Source organism: Chanodichthys erythropterus, chromosome 16 (assembly GCF_024489055.1).
Source record: "Chanodichthys erythropterus isolate Z2021 chromosome 16, ASM2448905v1, whole genome shotgun sequence".
Classification (NCBI taxonomy): domain Eukaryota; kingdom Metazoa; phylum Chordata; class Actinopteri; order Cypriniformes; family Xenocyprididae; genus Chanodichthys; species Chanodichthys erythropterus.
Window position 1 is genome coordinate 21286178 of NC_090236.1, and position 24008 is coordinate 21310185.

Here is a 24008-nt window from a genome sequence, read left to right on the forward strand (position 1 = left end):
CCGGCATGCTGTGGTGTTCACAGATGCTTCTGCCACCGGCTGGGGTGCCACGTAATACGGGCATGCAGTCTCAGGGGTTTGGACGGGACCCCATCTGCATTGGCACATCAATTGCCTCGAGTTGCTGGCAGTACGCCTTGCTCTGAGCCGCCTCAAAGGCCTGCTTCAGGGCAAGCATGTACTGGTCCGTATGGACAACACTGCGACCGTTGCGTACATCAACCGTCAAGGTGGTCTACGCTCCCGTCGCATGTCACAACTCGCCCGCCATCTCCTCCTGTGGAGTCGGAAGCATCTGAGGTCGCTTCGCACCATTCATGTCTCCGTTGTGCTCAACCGTGTGGCCGACGAGCTATCACGAGCTGCGCTGCCAGGAGAGTGGCGACTCCACCCCCAGGTGGTTCAGCTGATCTGGAGAGAATTCGGAGAGGCTCAGGTAGACCTGTTTGCCTCACCAGAAACCTCCCACTGCCAGTTGTTTTACTCTCTGACCGAGGGGACACTCGGGACAGATGCACTGGCTCACAGCTGGCCCCGGGGCCTGCGCAAATATGCGTTTCCCCCAGTGAGCCTACTTGCACAGACCCTGTGCAAAGTCAGGGAGGACGAGGAGCAGGTCTTGTTAGTTGCGCCTTACTGGCCCAACCGGACCTGGTTCCCAGAACTCTCACTCCTCGCGACAGCCCCTCCCTGGCCCATCCCTCTGAGGAAAGACCTTCTTTCTCAGAGATGGGGCACTCTTTGGCACCCGCGTCCAGACCTCTGGAAACTCCATGTCTGGTCCCTTGGACGGGATGCGGAGGTTCTAGGTGACTTACCCCCTGAGGTACTTAACACCATCACTTCGGCACGTGCACTGTCTACGAGACGTGCTTACGCCTCCAAAGTGGAACCTGTTCGTCGAGTGGTGCTCTTCTCGCCGGGAAGACCCCCGAAGATGCTCGATCAGAGTCGTGCTTTCCTTCTTGCAGTAGGGTTGGAGCGTAGGCTGTCCCCCCTCCACCCTCAAAGTCCATACTGCTGCTATATCCGCTTACCACGACCACTTAGATGGCAAATCTGTTGGTCTGCACGACCTGGTCATCAGGTTCCTTAGGGGGGCGAGACGGTTAAATCCTTCTCGTCCCCTCTCCATACCCTCTTGGGACCTCACTCTGGTGCTGAGAGCACTTCAGATTGCTCCCTTTGAGCCTTTGCTGTCAGCAGACTTAAAGATTCTGTCTATGAAGACTTTGCTGCTGGTGGCATTGGCCTCCATCAAGAGGGTAGGGGACCTGCAGTCATTTTCGGTCGACGAATCGTGCCTGGAGTTCGGGCCGGGTGATAGCCACGTGGTACTAAGACCCCGGCCTGGCTATGTGCCCAAGGTTCCTACCACTCCCTTCAGGGACCAGGTGGTGAGCCTGCAAGCGCTGCCCTCGGAGGAGGCAGACCCAGCCCTGGCTTTACTCTGTCCAGTCCGCGCTTTGCGACTGTACATAGACAGAACCTAAAGCCTCAGGACCTCAGACCAGCTCTTGTCTGTTATGGAGGCCAGCAGAAGGGAAAGGCTGTCTCCAAGCAGAGGATGGCCCACTGGATAGTGGATGCCATCGCCCTGGCTTACCAAGCTCAGGGTGTGCCCTGCCCGCTCAGGTTGCATGCTCACTCCACGAGAGGTGTCGCATCCTCCTGGGCGCTGGCTCGTGGCGCCTCGCTGACAGACATTTGTAGAGCTGCGGGCTGGGCGACACCTAACACGTTCGCTAGATACTATAGCCTTCGTGTCGAGCCGGTCTCCTCCCATGTTCTCGCCACAGGTCAGAGGCACGGAGAGGCCCCGGCTTAGTGTCGGCTTGCTGCGCTACATGCGCTTCTTTTCTCCAGAGAGTCCCTACAAGGCAGACCCTGTCGAGTCCTCCGATATCCCTTCGGCAGCCGACGTGGCGGACGTACGTCGAACGTGACCGACTGAATGGGAACGTCTCGGTTACAAAGGTAACCCTCGTTCCCTGAAGGAGGGAACGGAGACGTACGTCCCGTCGCCACAGTCGCTGTACCCCGCTGATGCTGCCGCCTATCCGGTTCGGCTCCTCAGCGAAAACCTGAAGATGCAACGCACCTGCTGCTCATTATATACCCGCGCTGCAAGGCGAGCAGCTGATGCATATGATTGCATGCCAATGTGCATTGGCTCGTTTAGTTACACTCGAAGTAGATTGGCCTCTCTAGCGAGATTCCTATTCGTCGGTCTGTCCGACGTACGTCTCCGTTCCCTCCTTCAGGGAACGAGGGTTACCTTTGTAACCGAGACGTTTTACAGTGTGCTGGCTTTAAACAGTTGTTGCTTATAACTCATACTCTTCAAAATACAGTACTTGATCAGTATGCTGTATGCTTTCAGCTAGTCTCTGCTGTGTTAATATGAAGTCTGTTGTTATTTGCGACACTTGAATGAACATGCCCTCCATTGAGTCTTTGTTTGAGCTTTTTCTCCTTTGCTTTTTAAATCAACCACTGAACAGGCAAAATATAATGGACAGCATTCTGCTTCCTCCATCTCAAATAGCCACATGAAGCAGACTGTATAATCGACATGCTGGTAAATCTATTCATGGCAGAGTCTCAGAGTGTGACTAATGCAATGTCTCTGTGCATTAGCTGCGAGCGTTAGAGACACAAGAAAGGCTGGAAGTAGATCAAAAAACAGATAATTGTGCCATTTTCTTCATTGTTCAAGTTTTGTAATAAGATGTTTGCTTCGTGAAACATCTCAAGATGAGACTGACGACATGGAAATGAATCCGTGCCAGTCCCAGCTCTCCGCCTGCCATCATTTGGCCTCGTGGCCTTGAGATGTTGTTTATAGAGCTATCACTGCACTGCTGCTTAAATTAGTGCTCAAGCTATCCATTAGCAGAACGTTTTCCACTGATGCTGAAAGATGTGCTGTCCAGCTGGATACTTTTATTTGTGGTGATCAGATTGTGGGTGTTCTGAGCACAGATAAGACCAGGCTTTCTTCTTTTCTGCACCCTTTTATTTTTTGACATTCAAACAAATATCTGTTCTAATAAACATCATATTCTTCCTGCAAGAGCGAATGTAGCTTTATGATTATTTTTTGTAGTGTCATTTATAATTTTGCTTGTTTGACATTTAAAACTCTTTAGGATGATGCAATGTAATAATAAATTGTTGTATGTTTGTATCTCTGTTGTAACATTCATCGATACTCTTGCTTTATTTCCAGCAGCAAGATTAATTAATTACTATAACTTGTGTGCCATGCATGTGAAATAACTAAATGACAAAACGGTGTAGGTGGTGGAAATTATTGTTCACTTTCTCACTGCTCCGCTTAGCCAACCGGCATGGAAATTGGTGTTAGTTGCCATGACAACATTCATTGTAAAGTGAGATGGCGAGAAAAGAAATGAAGTATGCTTCTATTTAAGGGAATTAAGAAGCAATTAAGCAACCAAAATAGCATACTAATTACTATAGCAATTAAATCACAACAGGTTCATTCACATTTCTTTTTGTTGTGCTCTTGACTGTGGGATCAAATAACTTATTTGTGATTTTGACTGTATAAATTTGGTTTGTTTTAAGTTAAAATAAAGAAATGCCTTTTTACAGCACAAGAGCAGAAAAACTTTGACTTTTATTTTGACAAGATCAGGAAAAGTCCAGAAGCCAGGACTCAAACTCGGGTTACCTTAAACCCGAGACCACTTTGCCTGATTAGAAATGATAAAATCGCTTTATGGTGTATTTATTCTTAGTCATAAAAATGTACATTAGCCTTCAGTTGTATGATAACAGATTAACCTAATGGGTTTAAAAAAAAAAAAAAAAAAATCTTTAGAACAGGATATCACAGAGTTACATTTTTTCAGATATTGACAAAATTGATTGCTTGAAATTATGAACAACAATTTTTGAGAGTTAGGACAGAAGACAAGCATTTTATTGAATAAATACATATGTCTACACTGTAAAAGAGAATTTTTGGTTTAACTTAAAAAAGTAAGCTACCTGGTTGCCTTAAAATTTTGAGTTCATTGAAATTAAAAAAATCGAGTTAATACAATGAAGGTGAATGGTTTAATCAACAGAAACTCAAAATATTATGTTTTCTGAACCATTTTAATTACTGAAGTTGATTTGACAAAAGAAAAAATGTTGTGATAAAGCATGAAAATATTTTTTTTAAGTATTGTTGTAACGAAGGCGGGACTCAGGTAGGGATCCAAATGCAAAGCTTTATTTACAGTGAGCGTTGTCATACAGGCAGGGTCAAACGGGAGCAAACGGGAACAACAAGGAACAGGCAGAATCGTAGTCAGGGTGCAGGCGATGGTCAGGACAGGCAGCAACGGGTCAACGAACAGGAAACAGGCAGGAACGGTAACACAGGACAGGCAGACAGGATATAACGCTTGGTAATGCAACACAGGGAAAACAAGACCTAGCAGTGAGGTGGTGTGTGTATGAGTCTTTTATAGTCCGTGCAATGAGCTGCAGCTGGGTGTGGTGATTAGTGATTAGTGTGAAGTGTGTGCAGGTGAGTGGCAGAGAGGATGATGGGAGATGTAGTCCGGGATGTGACAGGAACAGACGTGATCGTGACAATTGTATGGATGTATTATGCATACAACACACAAGTCATATAGACATTACAACCCAGGCTCATTGGGAAAACGTGCTTGTGCATGGCGACATTTTTGCAACATGATGTTGCTTTTTTGTGCATTTTGCAACACTTTCAAAGTGAAGTTTCCGGTTAGTGGTGCTGAAGTGCATTCAGTTTTATCTGAATCAGATAAACGCTTTTGGTCATTTAAATGCTAATGGTCATTTCACCTGGAAAGTGCCGTGAATTGTATGTATAAGTGTGTTTTAGGAGTTTTGCAGAAGTGTAGGATGAGGTATGTTTTTCCAGTGAGGAGTATGTTGGGACATAATGGTGTTTTAATTTTTACATATTCTACACACTAAGTGAAAGTCATACAGATTTGAAAAAAACATGTAAATGAAGACAGAACTGTCAATTATGGGTGAACTATCATGTCATTGAATAGAATTGGTAAGACACATTTATTTAAATAATAAAATAACATTAGCATTTTCCTCTCATTACCATTTGTCTGACAAAACAGCAGGGTTTTTTTTTTTTTTTTTTTTTTTTTTTTTAGTGCATCATTGGTTCAGCACGGAGGTGTCAGAGTCAGTTTTCTGATGAACAAAGCTTCCTGAGCAGGTGCGGTATATTCTCTCTTATTTAGACCTGAACTTGCTGTCACTCATTAAGCTGAAGATTTCAGCCTGTTCCTTTTACATTTCCATATGAATGTAATAAAATGCTGGTGGCACAGACTTCTGTACAAAGAAAATGGGAAGGTGCAGTGTGACACGTCTAGTGGGAGATGGGAGATGTGCTAAATTAGGGCTCAGTGCTGGTAAAAGAGACTGTTGAATGAGGAGTCTGTGCATGTGTAGCGTCTGGAGCGGTGTAGACCTGACTCAAGCTCTGACCACAGTCATATTAAAGCTGCTGCAAAGCATTGTTAGAAGGATAGCTCGCCCCAAAAAATGAAAATTTGTCATCATTTACTCACCCTGATGTCATTTCAAATTGGTATGAGTTACTTTCTTCTGTGGACATAAAAGAAGAGATTTAGCTAACATCTTCCTATTATTTTACTAGGTTTCACTATTTCTAAAAGTACTTTAATGTAACTATGGTATGATGACCATACTTGAGACCATGCACAATGCAACTGTTGAATCTACCAACATTGATTATTTGATTGTTAGAAGAAATGTGATTTGAATAAGATTAAGAGTAAAACAATTCAAATTATTCAGATATCTGAAATCTTGGTGAAAGCCCCATTAACTTGAGTCTCCTTGAACACTTCCACCTTTCATATTTGAGTGTTGTTAGACAGTGCATGTTCTCACTGGATGACCGATAGAAGACAAGATGTCATTACATGGACATCATCTGGGCAGCGGCCACCATTTTAACTTCAAAATTAGCATGCTGTTTTGAAACTTAAATTGAAACAAACAAACAAAAAAATTAATTACCCCTTATGTTCACTCAACTCTCTTGTGAAGAGTGTCTAATTGTATTTAATGTGAATTTGTATTGTACTTTAAATTTCAAATTATATTAAAAAAGAGCCTCCAGCCCCTACTTAAGTGGTTCAAAAACTAATTTCATTTAATATACATTTAAAATAGCCTAAAATACATTTTCATTTATTTTGCCATTCAAATAAATCACATTCAAGTATGTTATTTCTGTAATAAGTAGTCTTTTAAAGTGTACTTCTTTGGCACATTGGTTGTGAGAGTGATAAAAGACTATTACCAATGACTAAAAAAATAACTAATATGATTTAATGTTTTCTTTCTTTCTTTCTTTTTTATACAAATGCTTAGAAATTGTTAGTTTAATGTTTTATCCAGTACATTAAGACATACATATGACGGGGACATGAAAACTACTGCTTTAACAAGAACCTCAAGCTGTAGATCTGCAGCTGCACAACACCGCGCGCTACTTGATTGTTTGCCGTTCAGCGCGCGCTCAGCTCGAGACATATGCAGCGCATGTCTCTAGTCTAAATAAAGCGCGCATAGTCGCTTCCTCCCTCTGTTTCTCTCTCTCCCTCCATCACTGAATGGGTTTGACTGAGAGTAACGCTTTTCATTCCCCCTGAAGAGCGCCTGCATCGTTGTTTATATCCCCGTCTTCAGCATGACTTCAGCGGAATCCAACGCGCCGGGAAAATCTTCTCAACAAGATCAGGTAGTGACATTAAAGTCAGAGAGCTTTTCTCTTATGATTCTTGTGCATGGATTATCAAAGTGTAAAGAGGAGAGTAATCGTGGTTTTGCATTCACTGTTAGTTCCATGCGCATTTTGACTACTCACCGCTAAATTGTCGAACGTCACGTTAACTGAACATTGGTTAGTTTTATATTGCATCACATTATTTTATGACACCGCATATAGTTAGTTAGGGTAGTTTTCTAATTATTTATGGAATGGAGCAATGGCTGCAGAAATTTCAGCTCTGCATCACAGGAATAAAATATATTTTTAAATATATAGTTAAATAGAAAAGTTTTTTTAAACCGTTTTTAATGTATTTTAAATCAAATAAATGCAGTCTTGGTGATCATCAAAAAAATCATTATCTATTATTAACATTAATACAAAATTGTGACTGGTAGTGTACTATATTAGAAGTATATAAAACTGTTGTTTGTAGAAATAATTATATAAATATATATATATATATACACACACACAATACAATACAAATTTATATATATATATATATATATATATATATATATATATATATATATATATATATATATACACAATACAATACAATTATTTATATATATATATATATATATATATATATATATATATATATATATATATATATATATATATATACACACACACATAGACAATGATCTTCGTGCATTCAGCTTTCATACACTATAAATTATCCTGCTGAATCCTACGTTAACTTGCAGTTGTTGTTGCATTTTGTTGTTTGTATATTTTACAGTTTTATTACTTTATTTCCTGAACTTTGAAGAAAACTCTTGTGAGCTGTGTTGTTTTTCTGTACTTTTCTGCATTTCACTACTGCTCTAGCTATAGCTACTATAGTTTATGCTTGAAACTTGGCATTGGGTCCCACAAGTATTGTTGGCTCTTACAATGAATTGCTTGTGATGTTCCTCATTTGTAAATAATGTTGAATAAAAACTTCTGCTAAATTAATAAATGTAAATTTAACTTCAAAAGTTCATAAAAACTTATAAACTTATAAGGTGGTGTATATTTTGACTTACCAAAAACGATAACACTATAGCAATATTTTACTGTATTGTCTTGTTGAATATAGTACAGATTTGCACCATTAACTATATGATAATTCACTTTTTTAAAACAAAGATTTTATAGTATTTTTCAGTAAAATTACATGTATTGACCATTAAAGGGTTAGTTCACCCAAAAATGACATTTCTGTCATTAATTACTCACCCTCATGTCGTTCTAAACCCGTAAGACCATCGTTCATCTTAAACGAATTAAGATATTTTTTATTTTAGAATCCGAGAGGTATATGACTCGTCCATATAATCACCTCTTTCAAGGTCCAGAAAGGTACTAAAGACATTAAAACAGTCGACGTGACTGCAGTGGCTCAACCTTAATTTTATGAAGCAACAGAAATACTTTTTGTGCTCAAAAATAAAACAAAAATAACAACTTCATTCAATAATATATTCTCTTCTGTGTTATTCTCTTACGTTGTTTACGTCCGGCGCTTCCAGGTTCTTCATGTCAGAACGTGTGCTCAGTATTGGACAGCTACTGCGTCAGTATCACACGCATGCGTCGTGCTGCTCACGTGTAAAGCTTTGGCCAATACTGAGCCGGCATTCGGACGTAAACATGGAAGCCTTCACTGTTCTTCTGCGGCAACTACGTAAGGATAATGACAGGGAAGAGAAGAGATTGTAGAATAAAGTCATTATTCAGTGTATTGCTTTATAAAATTAAGGTTGAACCAGTGTACTCTTTAGTACCTTTATGGACCTTAAAAGTAATGATTATATTGCTGTCTATGGACGAGTCATCAGATTTCATAAAAAATTATCTTAATTTGTGTTCTGAAGATGAACAAAGGTCTTACGGGTGTCGAACGACATGACGGTGAGTAATTAATGACAGAAATTTATTTTTTAGGTGAACTAACCCTTTAAATCTTAAATTTAATTAAAATATGATTTTACCTGATATAATTCACAGGTTGTATTGATTACATTTCCATTATATTAGATAAATAGACACCTCAGGTGGCAGTCAGAAACCACACACAACAGATGGCCAGCATAAACACAACTCTTTATTTCATTTCTTTGTCCCCAAGCGCAGTTATTGTGCCACCATGAAGCAAAGCATGGAAACCTGCAGTTCTCATCATTCAAATCAATTAAGCCAAACTACTGCATCTGTTGTGCTCTGATTACTTTCATGCTATTCATTAATCACACATTCATCTGACCTTGATACATTGTTCTCCAAACAACACCTACTGCCATTGCACGTGTTACTCGTTTAACTGAAGTCTAGTGCGATTTTTAGACTATTATACATGATTTTTTTTCATAATAAAATTAAGCCGTGCAAAGAAATTGAGATATTTTAAAAGCAAGTTCTTATTCACCCTCTCAAGCTGCTTTTTGCACTTCAGCCCTAAGTAGGGCTCTCTGATGACAATGATTAGGGTTTAAGCAATGGAAGAATTTCCTGTCTTAGAATAGCTGCCTTTGATTCTGCTCAAAGGAGGGGCTATATTTGGAGTGGTGGCAGCGATAAAGTGGGTCTGATAGATGGGATTAATTGTGAATTGCGTTTGATGTTCAGAGCCCAGATGAAAAAGAACATCCCCCATGAAGTACAATTATGAGCAATCAGTTCAGGCTCAGCACTGACAGACGGGTGCGTGTATTCACCTGCCCTTCAAAGAGTGCCTGTCGGGGCAATAACAGCGATGTGTTGGGAGCTTTGGCAGGTCTTTGGATGGCGATTATCACCTTAATAATGGTCTCTATAGGACGATGAAGTTCTAATCGAAGAACTTGTTCTTAAATGCGATCATTAAAGAGATTTGATAGAGCCACAATTGTACTTAATATTCTGCTATTCATGCAGGCTTTTCACTTTAGGAGGATCTCTTTTAAAGTTGGCTCTTTAATAACTTGTGCATTTTTGCGGTCAGAACAGGCGCTTAGGTAAGAGCACTTACAAGAGCAACTTAAACATCGCTGTGTGGGTTTATGTTTAACCTTGCTTTCTAGAGGGTTTTAAGTGAGAATTGCTGTGATATTATATGTCGGCACTCTGCATTTCATCTTTTCATACTGACTTTTATCATAGCATATATTTCTAGAGGTGATGGATTTTAATATCTGTCTGAGATGTCATAGTGTGACTTTATTACATGATTGTACTCTCAGTCTGTGTCATACTGTTGAATCAAAAACATTTTCCTGGTTACATTTAACACCAAGATCAATAGGGGAAAAAATATGACCTTTAAATTGTTTGGTAGCTTGATATTTAATCAAAACACATTTCCCCTGCATAATTTTTTTTTTAAATCCCATATTCTCTGTGGTGATCAAGTTATTATTTCATAGATTTGTCCTACATATTGTATTGTAAAATACTGTAATGCATAACTTAAAGACACTAACGTTGAACATTACATTTTTTGATTATTGGTATTTAGGAAGAAAATGTGCTTAATTTTCATAAAAATATTGTCACAATGCAGAACTCTTAATGACCTTAATGATTTTGTTTAAAGAAAATATAATTTCTCATTTATTTCCTTTAAATTTTGTGGTAAGTTATTACTAGAACGTTATCATGCACTTTAGAATACTGTTCCAAGTAATTAGTAATTCCTTCTGAAGAATTTGGTAATACCTGAGTCATTACTAGTAGGCTACTATAATCTTCACTTTAGAATTAATACATTATGCATTATTCACATTAATTATGAACCTGTATATGGGTCAGTGATGTGACGGGTCATTTTTTTGTCCAAAGGCCTTAATAATAATAATAATAATAATAATAATAATAATAATAATAATAAACAAAGATATGACATACAAAGTACAGTACAACTAGATCTCTTTTATTACTAATTATTACAAATGGTTTTACTTATATTTTCCTACATGTATTTTAAAGATTTTTAAGTGTCAAAAGTCATTGTTTAACCAGCCAAAGGCCAATACAACCATTTCATTTGTGATTAAAACATCTTAAAATGTAATAAATGTATTTATTTTTATTCTGGCATGATTTTATAACATCATATATCAACATAGTAAAAAATGGTATTAAAATTATGTGTATAAATCATGTGTAGCTTTGTTATGAGAAATGGAAAATGTTATAATATTTTAAAAACTTGTACTAAATATAAAATGTTTCATTGTCCTTTTGATACCAAGCTAGCAAGCTAACTAGCTAGCCAGCTAGATATCAGTCTGTTAGCATTGTTTGAAAATATCATAATTCAGTATAACCAAAAGTGTCATTCAACCGATATTTTAGCCAAACCGAATTACTTTTTTTGTACAAAAAAAAAAAAAATGACCAAAGCAGTGTTAATTGATTATAAAAACCACATAATCTCATTAAAACTTCAAAATGAATTATATCTCCATTATGTTTTTCTTATTCGTCAATGACCCATATAGTAGTTCTTAGTAGTCCTTTGGAAGGTATGAAAAAATAGCAGTTAATGATTGGCTAATAGTGAACTACAGTACCTCATTCATCTGAACACTATTATTTACTAATAAGTTAATCAGAGTTTCTTGTTAGTTAATCGTAGTTACTAGAATGTAAATATTGCAATACTCATTTATTCCTGTGTTACTCATTAATGACGGAACAGTATTCTAAGTAATTTGAATGCGTAACTTGCGTTACTTGTAATGTGTTACCCCAAACACCCACACACCCGTATATCCCCTCTCAAGTCACCTTTATTTATATAGTGCTTTTTACAATGCAGATTGTTTCAAAGCAGCTTTACAGTGATAACTGGTATATAATTTGGCTGCACAGCAGCTCTTAAAGAATAGTGTCAATGCTGGAAGATCAAAGCACTGTTAAATAAATGTCAAGAATAACCTCTCAATACCTTCTCGTTGCTATTTCAGCTTAATAATAACATTTTTAACATGCTTTTTACATTTCTTTTAGAAAATGTAAGTGGTAGTTGGAAGGGTGTTCTGGGTGGATGCCAGATGTCGTTTATTGACCCTGGTCAAAAGAGCCCACTGGTTCCTAGATAGGAATGTACATTTGTCTCTTTCAATGTACATTTGTGTGATGCATTTTTTTCTTTTCATCTACAAGATGAAAATAGTAAGTGTGATTGTTTGTCTTGTCTTGTCTTGTTTATTTATATAGCACAATTTAAAAGGCAACCGAAGTTGCGCCAAAGTGCTGTACATGGAGGAATGGAAAACATATATCAACAACATAAAACACCACATCAAAATATAAAAGACCACATCTAGTCATTGTATGCTACCAACATTAGATGTGCTTTCAACAATTTCTTAAATATTGACAGTGATTTGGCAGACCTGATCGGCAGAGGTAGCTCATTCCAGAGTCTTGGCCCTATCACAGCGAATGCCCGATCGCCTTTATATAGGCGCTTTGTTCTAGGCACTACAAGTAAATTTTGATTCTCTGATCGTAGTGTTCTGGGGAATTATATGGAATTAAAAGGTTTGCCAAATATGATGGTGCCTGGTTAGTTAAGGATTTAAACACGAACAATAAAATTTTGTATTTGATTCTAAAACGGACCGGTTCATATTTCTTCACCTTCTTTAGTAACCTCGCCGCAGCATTTGTACCGATTGTAGTCAGGACAAAGATGTGGCAGTGATGCCAGAGTACAAAGAATTACAGAAATCTACCCATGATAGAATAAAGGCATGGATTACTCTTTCAGAGTCAGAGTTTGTTAGGAACATTTTTACTTTAGTTACTAGACGCAAATGATAAAAATAGGCCCGAACCAGTGAGTTAATTTGCTTATCTAATTTTAGGTTGTTATCAATTAGGAAACCTAAATCTTTTACTGTTGTTTTTAAATACGGTGCCAGAGGGCTCGAATCTAATACGTTTCTTGCCGGGTTGTTTAAATGGCTAAAAACAATAACCTCTGTTTTTTCCTCATTCAACATAAAAAAAAAAATTCGCCATCCAATTTTTTATGTCCTTTAAATATTATAGAAATGACTCAAATTAAATTGTGGAATGTCTAATTGGTAACTACATTTGTGTGTCGTCGGCATAAAGATGAAATGAAACTCCATACTTTCTAAAAATGCTACCCAAAGGGAGCAAATATAAAGAAAAAAGGATAGGAGAACATATAGAGCCTTATTATTATAGTTAACTGAAAAACATCTGTCGCTCAAATAGGACTGAAACCATTTTAGAATTGTACCCTTTAGCCCCACTGAATGTTCAAGGCGGGAGATGAGGATGTTATGGTCTATAATGTGAAAAGCTGCACTCAGATCAAGTAACACCAAAACAACATCATCTCCTTCGTCTAAAGCCAGGAAGATATCACTTAACACTTTCAGTGATGCCGTCTCAGTGCTGTGGGCTGATTTGAGACTAATAGCACACTTCTGCTCAACAGTAATTGAGTAATTGAGGCGTCATTCATGTCCATATGTACAAACAGTGTGAGTTTGTGCATATCACTAACTCTAACTCATAATTGCCTTAGCAAACAGCACTAATAATTTTCTGTTAGTTTTCATTCTCAACCATTTGAGCTATTTTTCTACCTCCCTCCATCACCTATGGGATAAATCACAACATGTCTCCACTAGATGCTGTTTCTGCTGCTGCAGGATGTAAATCATGGTTTTAGCAATTTGTTCTAAAATTTGTTCCTTTCTGTTCCTTTCAGCAATGTAGTAGATGCTTCATGACTCATATAGTCCACATCATAAATGTGCTATGATTAATTCAGTTCTGTTCTGCAGAATTTCTGCAACAATGCTGTTATTTATTTTTATCGTAGTGAGAAATATTATAAAAGTTTAGAGTCAGTAATGTTTTTATGTCTTTTATGCTCACCAAGGATGCATTTATTTGACCAAAAATACAGTAAAAATCTGTAATATTAAATAACTTTTTTTATTTGAAAGCTGAATTTTCAGCATCATTACTCCAGTGTTCAGTGTCACATGATCCTTCAGAAAATATTCTAATATGCTGATTTGATGCTTAAGAAATTATTAATGTCGAAAACAGTTGTGCTGTTTAATATTTTTGTGGAAACGGTGAAACATTTTATTTCAGGATTCTTTAATTTGAAACAGGAATCTTATGTAACATTATCTATGTCTTTATTGTCTCTTTTGATTAATTTAATGGATCCTCTTGAAAAAACAACAACAAAAACTGAACCTAAACTTTTGAATGGTATATATTAGGGGTGTAACGGTTCACAAAATTCACGGTTCGGTTCGATACGATACGCTGGTGTCACGGTTCGGTACGGTTCGGTACGTTTTAGATACAGCAAAAAGAAAAAATTGGCAGATCAATTTCCTTGATTTTTTTTTAAATGTTTTATTTATTAAAACTAACAAAGTATGATTTTTTTTTTTACATTGAACAATGATGGAGCTATACTTTACCCATCTTCTATGGTGTTTTCTTAGCAGCATACTGTATAAAATAAAAACAGTTCCTTATAAAAAATCAAAATGTAGTAGAAAATAACTGGGGCTTTTGTTTTTTGGTACAAAGCAGGAATTACGGTCTGGCTGAAATGGGCTCGTGAAGGAATATTGTAACGGGGCTCAATTACATGAAGCATGTTCTTAAAACCTGCGTTTTCCACTACAGAGTAAGGTCTCATGTCTGCGGCTATAAATGTATCAATCGCCGCGGTGATGTCTTTCGCCCTGTTTGAATCAGTTGGAAATGTCTGTCTAAATGCTGCGGGGATAGTTTGTGGCGTGTATGTTTCTCCTTTTTTTCGTCTTGTTCCAGATACTGACACACTGGGGTGATGTTGGCGTAAATGAGTTGACATGTTTGAAGTATTCCCGCTGGTGTACCCTATTGTCATGTAGCAGATGCGACATACCGTTGTTTTTTTATCCACCACTCTCTTGCCATCACCATCATAGCTACCAGGGAATCCAAAGTGCACCCAAACACCAGACCTGTTGGTTATTGGAGGATATTCTATTTCTGGTCTGATAAACACATTAGCCATTTTGTAACGAGCCTTCAGCGCGTACTTTTTTCTTCTTCGGGGGTGTCAGGGGCGTTGCCTGTTACGTCGTTTGGGTTATTGGGCTGCCTTGTTGAACGCATAACATTATATTTCACACACTTTTTTATTTTCCAAATGTAATTAATTAGTCCAACGATAATGCGTACCGCGTACTGAACCGAAAGCCTCGTACCGAACGGTTCGATATGAATACGCGTATCGTTACACCCCTAGTATATATAAACACTGTTTTATATGATTATTTTTTTGCAGACCTTTTTTTAATCAGTCACCTTGATTATTATAATGGATCTGTTAAAGATGGTCTCTATTAAGCATCATTTAGCTGTTGATGTTGATGTGCCAATCAACTATCCTGTCAATTTCATAGTTGTAAAGTGCCCTTCACACACAGATGGCACTAAGTGTTTTCCTCCACAAATGCTGTTGCTGTCAGATTTGACAAGATGGAAGATAAAAGTTGATCATGTTATTGCAGGCTAAATATATGGTGTTGTCAAAAGAGAGCGCTGGAGATATGTTTCGGAAGCCTTGTGCATCTTCACTCACTGATGTTTTTATAACAAAATGGAGTGCTTGCTGTCAGAATTGAGAAATGAAAGATAACAGTGAAAGCATTTATAAATTGGTGGGAGCGTGATATCCCATTATGACATAACAATATGTCACTTGATGTCCTCGGGGAAATGAAGTGAAACATGCCTGGTGGGTGTTGTGACAGAGATTGGCCTTCATATGAACAAATAAAACCATTCAGACGTTTCACTTGGTGATGAAGATGCCTGTTAAGTGGAAACTCAGTGTATGAGAAAACTGTGCTGCTTTACGTGTGAGTGCTGTAACAATAGCTTTCATTCCTCCATTTCCTGTTTTCTCTTTTGTTGTTTCCTAGTTTGCCCATTAGGTGTAACAAATGAGAGCCGCTTCATTTCAGCATCGCCTTCAGTCTCCTCTTGCTCTGAGTTCCACCTTCAGCTTTTCTGGGTTCTCTAATGGCTTCTTTAGGCTGAAACAAATGAAGAAGTCTTCTTCAGTGCCACTTTTCATGAACTAATTCAAGGCTACCCTGATCGTGGCTTGTTTTTCTGGCTATGTTTTTTTTAGTCTTGCAGAGGCAAACTTTTTGGCATAATGTTTGTCCTACTTTGCAGCTTATTCTGCCCAAATTTGACAGGAAGAGAGTCCTTGACTGAAAATATATCACTGTTCATTTTGTTAATATCTGATGTTTAGAGGCTGTAAAATCCTCACTCCCAGACATTGCGTAAGCTAGCGAATCAGTTCTGAAACTAGTTTGAGCAAATTGTTTCCATGTTTGTGTTAAATATAAAGAGCTGTTTATATTTTTTCAAACAATTGTGGGATCATGTTAGCTTTTTTTTCTGCAGTGTGTTGCACTGAAATATCATCAGCACCTCCTACCAGCTGAATACATTTTTGTTAATTTGTTTACTTGTTTCCTACCTGAAAATGGTACTTACAATCACATGCACAGCGATGTTATGAAAAAACTATTATGGATTATGAAAGAACTCAACATGTGAGCTGAAATATCTTGGTGCTAACATTGGAGCAAACATTCCTGTGGACAGATAAATATAATCATGGTATTGTTGCTCATTTAATAAAAGCTAACACATTTTTATTATTATTATTAATTCAGTAATTTATCAGCTATTGTTGAATTGTATAAGGGATAGTTCACCCAAACAAAGCCAGTTCTTGTCAGGAAAGCAAGTGATCTGGTTCACTGTAAACCCTAATGCTCAAAATACTTAATTGGTTTGAGTAGGACAAACTTAAATTGAACAAAAGTTAATTCAGTTAAATTAATTGCTATGAGTATTTAGAACTTTAATTTTCTTTTGAGTTCACAGCACTGACATATTTCAAGTAAACTGAACTGTTTCATTGTTTTGAGTTTTATGAACTCATTTCTTTTAATTTAGACTAACTTAAGTTTAACTGAAACTGGACTGTGATTTCTGTTTCCCATCATGCTTTGCCCATGGCACTTGAAAAGGAGTGTAAATGCTAAAATTAAGTGTTACATGATGTTTTTTTTTGTTTTTGTTTTTTGTTTTTTGTATAAGATTAATGTTAAGGAAGATTTGTTATGCTAATTTAGAAGAGTTTCTGTTCATGTGGGTTTTTGGAGAGTTACCATCATGGTGACAAGTAACACATGCAGTCTGGTTTGAGAGCAGGTAAGTTACATGTTTTAAGTTGCTGTACTCATTCAGTAAGTGCTATACCATGTTATTGTTAGCATGTTAGCATATTAGCAAGTTGGCATTTTTTGTATTTTCTTAGGGTTTACAGTGAAGTAAATAACTCATTTGATTTGCAAGAACTCAAAATAATCATAAAAAAAAAATTATTAAACTAAATATTTTATGTTAATTGCTATCAAAATGTATGAGTTAGCTAACTCAGTTCTTCAAGGTAGGAGAAATTAGCATGCATGAGTAATACAAACTCAAAACTTGATAGTTCTGCTTACTTAAAATTGGGAACATAATAACTCAAAAAAATTGATGTAACTGATTACCTCAAATTTTTTGAGTTAGCCCAACTTATTCGGGTTTACAGTGTTTCTGTTCGAGTTCATCAACTCATGATTCAGTTATCCATTTGGAGTGATTCTCATTAAAGGAAAAATTATATGTGAATAATGTCTATAATTTTGTTCTGTTTCTCAGAAATGTTACCTATGGCTTCAGAAGATATGGTAAAGGGTTAGTTCACTCAAAAATGATTTTTTTTTTTTTTCATTTATTACTCACCCTCATGTCGTTCCAAACCCATAAGACCTTCGTTCATCTTCGGAACACAAATTAGGATATTTTTGAAAAAATCTGATGGCTCAGTGAGGCCTGCATTGACAGCAAGATAATTAACACTTTCAGATGACCATAAAGTTGCTGATGACATATTTAAAACAGTTCATGTGACAACAGTGATTCAACCTTAATGTTATGAAGCGATGAGAACATTTTTTATATAGTGATGGGTGTTTTGAATCAGTAATTCGGAGCATGAATCAAACTGCCAAAGTCACATGATTTCAGTAAACGAGGCTTCATTACATCATAAGTGTTTCGAAACGTTTCGAAATTTTAATGGTTCACGTGACTTTGGCAATTTTTATACGCACTCAAACCACTGATTCAAAACAAAAGATTCGTAAAGCTTCGAAGCCTTGTCGCTTCATAACATTAAGGTTGAGCCACTGTAGTCACATGAACTGTTTTAAATGTGTTTAGTACCTTTCTGGGCATTTGAAAGTGTAAATTAACTTGCTGTCAATAGAGACCTCACTGAGCCATCGGATTTTATCAAAAATATCTTATGGGTATGGGACGACATGAGGGTGAGTAATTAATGACAGAATTTTCATTTTTGGGTGAACTAACCCTTTAATATAGAGCATGGGTCATGCTACTTTTAGCGACTACTGTTATGGTGTGTCTTTTGTCTTGTTCTGTTTGGACAGGTATGGTATACACTGTATGTATATATACTGTATAAAAGAGCTTCATGAATATCCTTTAAAATTCTCCTTTCATGTTCCATGAAAAAAATATGGCTGTTGTAAGACATGATGATGGTGAAAAAATGATTACAGGAATTTTATATTTAAACTATTCATTTAAAGTTTCATACTTGAGTTTGTTTTTGAGTATCTTAGCATGTCGGCCTCAGTATGATGAAGAGATCTCTGTAGAGATGACAGGTTACAATGTGAAATGCAACTCAATGGTTGCTCATGGTTTGGAATGTGTTGTGGTTTGTTCACTGGTCATTTAAAATGTTGGAGAATCTCAGGGAATCAGACAATGAATACTGCTTCCTCAATTGTAGTTTTAATTTAGGCTGTAGATAACAAGAAACAAATCTTTCAAAATGATATAAACTAATTCTAGGTGAGCTAACAGATAAATGACGGATGACAGAAAGCTTATATTGCTGCAAGCACACGTTTGTCTTCTGCCTAAAATAAAACAGTCAGCTGCTGCAAAGGTCATCCCAAAATCAATAACATTTCAATTACAAGCAAACAAGTTTGTGGCATATAATGCCCTGGAGTAGATTCCTCCAGAGATCTCATTTTGATGCTTTCTCGAAGGTCTTTTTTTATCAAAATATCAAACCAAGTGTCATTTATTTTAAAGATAGCACAAGAACATTTTTCAAGCAAAACATTTATTAGGTTTAAAATGATAACACAATAGATAAACTGTTCAAAATGAATACCACATAAGTGTGTTGTAAAATGTTAGTGGATCTTGTTCATATTTAAAGGATTAGTTCACTTTCAAATGAAAATTAACCCAAGCTTTACTCACCCTCAAGCCATCCTAGGTGTATATGGCTTACTTCTTTCTGATGAACACAATCAGAGAAATATTTAAAAATATCTATACGCATCCGAGCTTTATAATGGCAGTATGCATTACCAAATGAGTATGAGCTGAAGAAAGTGTCTACATCCACATCCATCCATCATAAACATATTCCACATGGCTCTGGGGGGTTAATAAAGGCCTTCTGAAGCAAAGTGATGCATTTGTGTAAAAAAAAAAAAAAAAACATATTTAACAAGTTATGAAGTAAAATATCTAGCTTCCACCAGACCACCCTCCATATTTAAATTACGAAAATAAACGGAACTGGTAAGTTGAATAGGGAAGGCGTAGGACGTAGAGTAAGATCTTTGAACTGCAAGAGTTTTACACTTTCTTCGTAAGTTGAATACGGAAGGCAGTCTGGTGGAAGCTAGATATTTTACTTTATAACTTTTTTTTTTACACAAATGCATCACTTTGCTTCAGAAGGCCTTTATTAACCCCCCGGAGCCGTGTGGAATACACGTTTATGATGGATGGATGTGGATGGAGGCACTTTCTTCAGCTCATACTCATTTGGTAATGCATACTGCCATTATAAATCTTGGATGCGTCAGGATATTCATTAATATTTCCCCGATTGTGTTCATCAGAAAGAAGAAAGTCATATGGATGGCTTGAGGGTGAGTAAAGCTTGGGGTCATTTTCATTTGAAAGTGAACTAATCCTTTAATGTGATGAACTACTCTGTTAGGACACCTGTGTAAACATGAGGAGAACTGACTTCATGCATCCACTAAAAATGACCAAGACACCAGTTGGTTTGAAGTCAGTTCTGAGAAAAGTTTTAGCATCATTTGTGTGCAAATTTGGTTTGATGTTTTGTATCTTCGTGCACGTTTACATGACAACGATGTGTTAAAGATGGAAAAGTTTTTCCTTTGGATTTTTGAAGTTTTGCATTTATACGACAACATTGTCAAAATGATCCCCATTCACACATATCTGCGAAAACAACTAAAACCGCTGTATTATGCTACCAGACCAGTAGTTGGCGATGTCACTTTGTAAATAAACACTACACGCCTATAGACTGAACACATAATATGCATGTGCATGGCGTCACCGGTTTCACAAGTTTTTGTAGTTTACATGGAGATAATATCGGTATTGTATTCAAAAACTTAAAAGTTTATATTTTTAGGCCGTCAAAACGCCATTGTCGTGTAAATGAACGAGCAAAATGCTTAAGTTTTCAGTTTTTAGTTGAAATTGGTGACATGTAAATGCCCCTTAGAATGTCCAGATACTTTTTAGTGCCACTGTATATTAATATCTCATATATATTTTGGACTATTCTGACGATACAGATGACTTGTTTCAGGATGAGTTTATTTTTTGTGTAACTTAAACTGAAGGATATGGTACTGGAACAAAAAAACTCAAAACCCTTCCTAGAGACATACAAGGTCAAATATCAATTTACAACTGTTGAGGTTGTAATACAAGAACAGAGAGCCAAAGAAAAGAGAAAATATACAGTCTAGTGAAAGCTCTACAGTCTAGTGGTCACCACAACATCATTTACATCAACATATATGTATAAAACATTTTTTTTTTGTATGTTATTTTATTTCAGCTTTACTTCAATATATTTTTAATATTTTAGTATTTGTGATTTTTATAGTTTTTTTTTTTTTTTTTTTTTTATTGGGTGAGCTATACCTTTTAATTACTGGTAAAAATATCTTCCTCCATCATCTTAACATTAGAGGTTATTTGGCAAAAACCAGCATTTTGACTCCTTGAGTCCAACAGCAGGGGTTGCTGGTAATAGGTGAGATTACAGAAGAGAAGGCCAGCTTTAATTAGCACCTCCTAATTAAACGACTGATCTGGTGTACCATTACAACAGCAGATCAGTGAAGCACAAACACAGTAGCACATCAACAGTACAGCAGAGTGCCTGAAGCAGATGTCCTTAAGGTTAATAAATAGGTTTTATCGCGTGGGTGGAACATCACAGATGCCGTATCATTTAACAGCTGCTGTGCGCAGGCAGGGTGTAATATACAACACAATGATGTTTCCTCTTCAACTAATGCTTTGCCTCAGTGTATGGATGCTCCATATACTTCTGCACCAAACATGGAAAATGTGATATTTTCCAAGCACAATCAAGAGGGCTTGTGTCTGTTCAATCATAAGTTCAAAAGCTCTCAGTCGCCTCTTCAGTCTAAACCATATCACAGACAGAGGGTTTTCTTTAGACCTGGCCTATTATTGTTACATGTTCCTGCCGTGGCATCTTTTTCAAAGGACTCTCTGACCCTTGTGTCAATGGGCTAATTGCACCTATTGGACTTATTTGTGTCTCTACAGAAGATCCTCCAATTTTCCAGCAGGATGTTGTTTCATTTGAATGACATCAGACGGATGTCTGACCGGTTAGCCCTGAATCTGATCCTCTGACTGCATGCATTCTTAATAAAGAACTTAACATTGATTATATATTAATGGCTTAACATAGATTCTATCTTGATGCATATGGAGTCTGTTTCATATTGCTGATGTGGAACAATCACTTGAGCTGAAAACTGTCCAATAACCAATAAAAACTGGCCCAGTGTACACATTCAAAAACATTCAAAACAACAGAATTTAGATTATTATGCATTTTTGGATTTCCTTAAAGGGCACCTATTATGCAAAATTCACTTTTACATGGTGTTTGACCATAAATGTGTGTTGGCAGTGTGTGAGCAAAACCACCCTAGAATGAGAAAAATCCACCCAGTGGTTTTTTTACAATCTCAATAATTCATAAGCACTGTCTCAGAACGCCCTGTTCTAAGATTGCTCTCACTGTGACGTAGAATTGCGCTAAGCCCCACCCACGTGGTTTGATTGACAATCTGGTTTTCGAATAGACCCCGCCGTCGGTGATCTGTCAACCATCCTCCATTGTTTCAACGACAGCCGGTAATGTCTCCTAAGAAACATAAGTGTTCTGTTGTGGGATGTAATAATGAACATAGTAGTTTTCACTTACTTCCGACATCAGAGCCACTGAAAACGCAGTGGATGGATTTTATTTATGAAGGAAAGGCGCCACTCAAAATTCCAAAATACGTTTATGTTTGTGCGAATCATTTTTTGACTGACTGTTTTGAGAATGAGGGTCAATTCAAAGCAGGTCTTGCTTCAAAGTTAATCCTCAAGTGTGGATCGTTGCCTACTGTTCGCGATCCAACGTCACCTCCAGAAGAAGTAAGTGCATTTAATGTTTTTTGAGCAAATAGTCATTGCAGTCGATGTCAGCCAATTCAATAACAAATGCGTCTAAAGTTGTTGTCGTCGTCGTAGAATGTCTGTGTATATAATTTAAACCTTGTGTGTATCTAACGTACTTAGCAAACGTTATCACAGTATTTGTGTTTGTAGTTTCAAAAAATTGCGCGAACGTTATCACAGTGTGTGTGTGTGTGTGTGTTGCACATCCATAATTGCAAAGGGGACGTGATTAAAACTCTATTCGTACATAAATGTATCAAATAACCATTCGGAGACATCCTGCTCCATTCTCAATTGTGTTTCTTCTGCCGGAGTCTCTTCATCATCTGGGTCTGATTCCGGTTCAAACATGTACGGCTGAATGCCATACAAAACAGCGGGTCTCTCATTCTCAGCCATTCTGCTTCTACCGACTGTTTATTGCCATAAGTATGCAAGTTACGCCCTCATCCAAAGGCAGGGCGGGGATATGCAGCTCATTTATATTTAAGGTGGTACACAACAAAACAGCTCTTTTTAAAACAGGCCCCAAAAATGACATTTTTAAATGGTTATAATAAATTAACTGTGGGGTATTTTGTGCTGAAACTTCACAAATACATTCTGGGGACACCCAAGACCAATATTACATCTTGTAAAAAGGGGCATAATAGGTGCCCTTTAAAGGGTTAATTCACTTTTAACAACAACAATTCACAATTTCCTGATAATTTACTCACCCCCATGTCATCCAAGATGTTCATGTCTTTTTTTCTTCACTTCAGTGGGATCACTGGGTTGAAGGTCCAAATTGCAGTTTCAGTGCAGCTTCAAAGGGCTCTACGTGATCCCAGATGACGGATAAGGGTCTTATCTAGCAAAACGATCAGTCATTTTCTAAAAAAAAATAAAAATGTATATACTTTTTTACCGCAAATTCTCATCTTGCACTAGCTCTGTGATCTGCACGCATGAGGTAATCACGTTACACAGGTCATGTGAGACGGAAGTACCGATCCAGTGTCTACAAAGCGAATGTGCCAAGATTAAGCTAAATGCCCTTTACAAAAAAAAAAAAAAAAAAAGTAAAAGAATGATATCGGATGCTTTTGAAATTGGAGGAGAAAATTAGATGAGGTACTTCCGCCTACGTCACGCTTGAACTTTCAACGTAATGCATGGAGCATCGCAGAGCAGTGCAACACAAGCATTTGTGGTTAAAAAGTATATATATATTTATTTATTTTTTTTAGAAAATGACAGATCATTTCGCTAGATAAGACCCTTATTCCTAGTCTGGGATCACGTAGAGCCCTTTGAAGCTGCACTGAAACTGCAATTTGGACCTTCAACCCAGTGATCCCACTATATGGATTTTCCTCAAAAACCTTCATTTCTTTTCGACTGAAGAAAGAAAGACATGAACATCTTGGGTGACATGGGGGTGAGTAAATTATCAGGAAATTTTAATTCAGAA

The 24008-nt window shown here is 37.2% G+C and overlaps 1 protein-coding gene across 2 annotated transcripts in view; it reads left to right on the forward strand.

Moving 5' to 3' along the window:
* Nucleotides 1-24008, forward strand: part of dpp6b (dipeptidyl-peptidase 6b) — a 135622-nt gene that overhangs the window by 54016 nt on the left and 57598 nt on the right. Inside the window, exon 1 of one of the 2 annotated variants that reach the window (XM_067362274.1) lies at nucleotides 6688-6805. The exons of the other annotated variant lie outside the window; for it this stretch is intronic. Within the exon in view, the coding sequence (XP_067218375.1) occupies nucleotides 6755-6805 (51 nt within the window). The 5' untranslated portion in view covers nucleotides 6688-6754. Of the gene's footprint in view, nucleotides 1-6687; nucleotides 6806-24008 lie in introns of those variants that run through there. 2 annotated transcript variants of the gene reach the window in all.